Source organism: Ranitomeya imitator, chromosome 2 (assembly GCF_032444005.1).
Source record: "Ranitomeya imitator isolate aRanImi1 chromosome 2, aRanImi1.pri, whole genome shotgun sequence".
In the NCBI taxonomy this organism is placed as follows: Eukaryota; Metazoa; Chordata; class Amphibia; order Anura; family Dendrobatidae; genus Ranitomeya; species Ranitomeya imitator.
In genome coordinates, this window is record NC_091283.1 from 234,672,754 (window position 1) to 234,678,699 (window position 5,946).

Here is a 5,946-nt window from a genome sequence, read left to right on the forward strand (position 1 = left end):
AGAACTCCGTAGGCAAGGTGTGGTCACGTATTTTGCGCATGTAATGTTGCGCATGTAATCCGTATGCCCACCGTAATGCGTATTTTTCACGCAACCTGACAAAATGGACATATAACGGTTTTGGCGGCTGAAATTGATTTAAATTACCCTCATCAACCCTATTTAAGGCCTCTACAACAGGTGTCTCACTCCCATATGGTCATTTTGTGGTTTTGCAACTGTTGGAGTGTTGTTGTAACATTTGGACCATGTCTAACCACCTGCAGTTCACCCCAACGCAGCGTGTTTTGTTTAACTGGCTATTGTCTCGTCGGTTTGGGCACCCATACCCTGTGATTGTGGATCCGGAGGAGCAGAAGAATGTGGGTGCATCCTCTTCTGACTAAACGCCTCACTAAATGCCATTTTCATCGGCTATATACAGCTCTGCAGGAACATCCAGACAAGTTTTATCTCTACTGTCGCATGTCTATACAAACCTTTGACAGATTGTTGGAGATATTACACCCAGGAATAACATTTCAGGACACAAGGCTGCGCAAAGCCATCTCTGCTGAGGAGCGTCTTCTCCTCACGTTACGGTATGTATTCTCCATCCTCACATACTGTATGTTGATCTTTTTTCTAAATTGTTCTTCTTTTTTAAATTTTTACCCATAATATGTGTACATTAAGGCCAAAGCAGATGTGACAACGTGACGTAACTGTTATATTTCAGCCCCTTAAGGCCATTTTTCCCTTTTCAGTGTTAATTTAGTAGCCCACAAATCCAAATACGATTGTGCTTATTCATGTTTTGTGTGCACTCTTGAAACAAACCTAATTTATTGTGTTTGTTTCACTTACAGATTTCTGTCCACTGGATTGTCCTTTGCGGGTCTCCACCTTGAATTTTTGATTGGCCGCTCCACCATTTCTGGCATTGTGCGGTTAACCTGTCGCCAAATATGGGATAGACTTAAGGACCTTGTAATGCCTGAGCCCAAACAGGCTGATTGGCTCCAAATAGCCCGTGGGTTCAAGGTCAATTGTGACTTCCCAAACTGCATTGGAGCGGTGGATGGGAAACATATTAGGGTACGTAAGCCGCCGAACTCTGGCTCCCAATTCTACAACTATAAGCAGTTTTTCTCTGTAGTTCTGTTAGCTGTAGGTGACAGTAACTACAGGTTTATAATTGTAGACATTGGGGCCTATGGACGAACTGGAGACTCTAGGGTCTTCAATTCGTCTATAATGGGTCGGCGGCTACGTGAAAACCAGTTAGACCTCCCACCACCACAACAACTCCCAGGCTCCACTGCAGAAGCACTGCCTTTTTTTTTGGTTGGAGATGAGGCCTTCCAACTCACCAGACACATCATGAGGCCTTATCCCCGGCGCAACCTGGACCACCGTCGGAGGATATTTAATTTGCGCCTTTCTAGGGCACGCAGACTGGTGGAGTGCGCCTTTGGTATTCTGGTGGCCAAATGGCGTGTCCTACAAACTGCCATGCAGCTCAGTGAGGCTACAGTCAATTAAGTAATCAAAGCATCAGTAATTTTGCACAACTATACCCGCATACATGATTGCTTCTCAGATGGTAATGATGAACACATGTTGTGTAGTGACATTAGTCCAACACCACATGGCCCTCCTCCGCGCCGTCCCCTTTCTGGCATCAAAGTTAGGGATGTATTGACCAATTATTTTGTTTCTCCTCAGGGTTCTATTCCCTGGCAAGATTATGCTGTTTCTCAGTTGTGAATTTTTTTTTTAAAGATATGTTTTTGTAATATATTATTATCAACCACTGAAAACGTACTGTGTGTGTTTTTTTACTTAATGACCATATGTTTCTGTTTTCTGAATATGTGTGTGATGCAAAAATGATTAGTCTACAAACATCAATTGGCTTTTTTGAAAACTTTTTACTATCTTTGCAACCCTTTTTTTTTTGTTTTTTAACACCATATTTTAGCCATATGGTTTTTATAAGCCTTTTTTATGGGTTGCTTTATACCAAGGATCCACAACAAAGTGGAAATGTTTAGAAAAGCCAACATTAACATGGTAGCCAGCTACCAAAACAAAAACCAAAAAACAGAACAAAATTACAGATCCCTGTAAGTTGGTGGGGGAGATGTTGCCAGCTCTGGGTCCTGGACTGGGGGCCTTTGTTGGGCCGATGGCAGTTCATCCTGTGAGGATGCAGTGGCTTGTGGCCCAGAATACTGGCCTTGTCCATATTGGCCAGATGTGTGTTGACCATAAGCCATTTGGCTCTGTGCATCATGCTGAGGTACAGATTGCCTTGCATCATACCCCAACCCAAAATGGCCATGTTGTCCAAACCCAGGTTGGGACCAGCCAACATCACTGGGTCTGGAGAAGTGGCCATATTGGGATTGGGGGTTGAAGCCTGCCATTTGGTACTCTAATGGCCTTTGTAGATTTTGGGATGGAAGGGGTTGAAGGGGAGGCATACGTGGAGTAGGTGCTGCAAATCCTGATTGATTTGGCTCCTGTTGAGGGAATTGAAGGCGCAAGAGGTTGGTTTGGCCAAGCTGCCTTCGCTCCAGGTATTTATAAACCTCATAGGGGTTATTTGGAGGGGTGCTTAAATCAATCAGGATTTGCATACACCCTCTCACACGTAGCCTCACCTCACGGGGAAGGGGTCTAAGGTATCGGGCAAGGCTGCGGGCAAAGGCCTCCTCGCCATCATCTGTGGCTGCCCTGGCCAAATAGTTGAGGACCCCAGCATCAACATCACTTCTTCTGCCTTCAAGCTCTCTCCTTCGCCGGGATCTCCGTAAAGGCCCAGCTGCCTGTGGGGATGACACCATTGGGCCTGTAGGTCTGCTGCTGTGGCCATGTTCCACAAGCCTTGCCACATCATGTGCTGCTGAGGGTGGTGGTGCAGCATCTTCATCACTTGCTGCTGCCTGCAGTGATGATGCTGCTGATGGGTCCTCAATGATGGATGCTGATGCAGCCACAGATGGTCCTGCAACCTCTTCCTCCACACTTACAGGATCAATGATAGGGTCTGATTCTGATCCGGTTTCCCTCTCTGTGAGGTTTGACTGTGTTCTGTTAAGAAAACAATAAAAGGAAATTATTCTTTTGACATTGTTTAATTAGACATCGGTGTGCAATATTAACACACAAAAAAAAAAAACTCAGCAGCACAACATCTCCTTCTCTACTCCCCTATTATCTCATATTCACACAAGAATATACAAGATTTGTCTTGGAGAGCCCCACAAATGTAACAAACACTATCACGACACGTCATAATGTGGCATACCATTTCAAGCTACACAAAAACCAGGCACAACCACCTCTTCAAACAATAAGATAACATGCAGTAACAACCCATACCACAAAACACTGCCTGAACATCTCTAAACTCGCATACTACATTCTCACCCATCCCTTGTTGTAGCTTGGGATGCTTGGCGGCCAGGGTCCTCTCTCCTCCAGGACCCTTTTTGAATTTATGCTTGTTTACATTATTGTTTGCACTATATTGACACATCCTTACATGGAATTTGCAATGTCATAACCCTAATCCACAAAAAAGACTAAGATTTAGTTTCATTACAAATGTGTAGAGTGGTTTTTACTTACTGCCTAAGATCCATACTGGCATCCAAAAAGGAAAGACGGTCATAATATATGTACTTCCACTTCTTGAGTGGGGCTGCTGACCCACTCCTAGCCCGCTGCTGTCTTTCCCGCCGGTATTGGTCCCGGATGCTGCGCCATCGTGTCATAACATCATCCACTGCAATTACAAGGGCACAAATAATGTTCTATATCATTCAGAACATAGCTTAGTCCAGTTGTCAGACATATTTGTAATTTTTAAGCAAGAAGTTGCTATAGCACAATAATTTCCATGGTGAGTCAGATGATAAAGGGGTTACATGCAGAGGTCTATATATCGCCCACAGTTAATAACTTGACAGTATCAGACTGGTAGAGAGGGGAGAGAACCCTGTTCTTGCAAACATACATTAGGTAAGATAGGATAGGATAGGAAAGGAAAATGACTTGTGCTATAATGAGAATAATGCTCAAAATTATGTAAAAATAAGACAAGGGACAACAACCCTCTGGACGGGGTATGAGGCCAAGAAAATATTTAGCAGGGCAAGATCAACATGAACTATGTCCAGAAACACTTTGGCATGTTCCTCAGCTTTAGAAAATGACAAATAAGGCCATAAATGACATATAAAGATAAAAATGATTGCTCAAGTAATCATGTAGGGAAAGCATCTTTTAAAGTTAAATCTTGTGAATACATGAGTGTACTTATATAGACTTGTCTGCTCCGCACGTGGCCGTTGGGCATAATCATAATCTCTAGCCTAACCTACTGTATTCTCACCCATCCCTTGTAGATTGTGAGCCTTCGCGGGCAGGGTCCTCATTCCTCCTGTACCAGTTATGACTTGTATTGTTTAAGATTATTGTACTTGTTTTCATTATGTATACCCCTCCTCACATGTAAAGCGCCATGGAATAAATGGCGCTATAACAATAAATAGTAATAATAATAATCAGGGAATAGTAGCCCACAGATGGCCCTCCAAGCTGCCTCTTTCCTGGCCCGGTTGGAGTAGTTGGGATCCCGCTGGTCCCATATTTCAGGCCTTTCTTGGACCAGGATGAGGAGCATATCAACATTGATGATGTTTGCCATGCTGCTTGGAACTCTGTGGAGGCGAGCACCAGACTTCCGGGATGTCTGTGTGGCTTTTTGAGCTAATTAGCATGTCTGAGCTTCCTGATTGAGGGCTTGGCTCAATTCCTTGCACCTGGCGATGTCTGGAGATGTCTGGCGTATTTAACGCAAGTCACACTGTTGGTCCGCGTGTAATCCGTATATTTCTCGCCCCCATAGACTTTCATTGGCGAATTTTTTGCGCAATACGGTGACAAACGCAGCATGCTGCGATTTTCTACGGCCGTAGAAGGCCGTATAATACGGATCCGTAAAATACGGCAGATAGAAGCTTGGCCATAGAGATGCATTGTACCGTGTGCAATCCGTATTTTCTGCACCTCTCTTACGTCCGTAAAACTCGCTAGTGTGAGGCCGGCCTTACACTTGTCATTTCGCCCTCACATCTGTCATTTTCCGATCGCTCCACTATTTTCCCCTCACTCCTCTCATTTTGCACTCACACCTTTTCATTTTGCACTCACACCTTTTCATTTTCACCGCACACCCCTCATTTTCCCCTCAGTATATGCATGTTTGTCATCTCCCTTATATATAGTATACACCTGTATGTCATCTCCTGTATATAATATATACCTGTATGTCATCTCCTCTGTAAATAGTATATATACCTGCTGTGTGTCATCTCCTCCTGTATATTGTATATACCTATGTGTCATCTCCTCCTGTATATACTATATACCTGTATGTCATCTCCAGGGCCATCGGGAGTTCTGGCAAATGCCAGAAGCGCCGGTGCCTGTAGTGGGCCGCTTGATCCGTTATTTGTGTCAGGGAAGTCGGTACTATAAATAGTTACAAGTAACTTGCGATAAAGCTAAAGGACCTTCGGTAATGTCACGACTCACGAGCATGTGATCAATCACATGCATGAGTAGGTGGGATTAGAATACCAGCAGTCGGGCTGGAGCCTGGCTGGAGGAGGTCACATGATCAATTCCTCACAGAGAAGAGAGAACGATGTGTCTGCACTCACTGCAGTGCCTTCTGGGATGGGGCACCGCAGGAGAGTGAAAATGTGTGCAGGTGCTGCGGTCACCTGACCAGGATGGGGGTAGGAGAACTCATTAACCCCTGCAGCACCAGACAGCCAGGCATGTAAGGTGTCGCAATAGTGGCTGCAGCAAGACCCTAATAGGGGCCAACATCGGGCGTGTAATGCGAGGAGCTGCTGTGGTGATGGTGAACTACAGGTACCAGGGACA

At 44.7% G+C, this 5,946-nt stretch overlaps 1 protein-coding gene across 1 annotated transcript; it reads right to left on the reverse strand.

Moving 5' to 3' along the window:
• Positions 1-1,904: 1,904 nt before the first annotated feature.
• On the reverse strand, positions 1,905-5,565 carry LOC138667330 (uncharacterized). Its single transcript, XM_069755563.1, has 3 exons — positions 5,424-5,565; positions 3,619-3,775; positions 1,905-3,078 (listed from the first exon to the last, which is right to left on the reverse strand). Exons 2-3 carry the CDS (start codon positions 3,762-3,764, stop codon positions 2,097-2,099), a joined length of 1,128 nt encoding a protein of 375 aa, XP_069611664.1. The 5' UTR covers positions 3,765-3,775; positions 5,424-5,565; the 3' UTR covers positions 1,905-2,096.
• Positions 5,566-5,946: the final 381 nt, after the last annotated feature.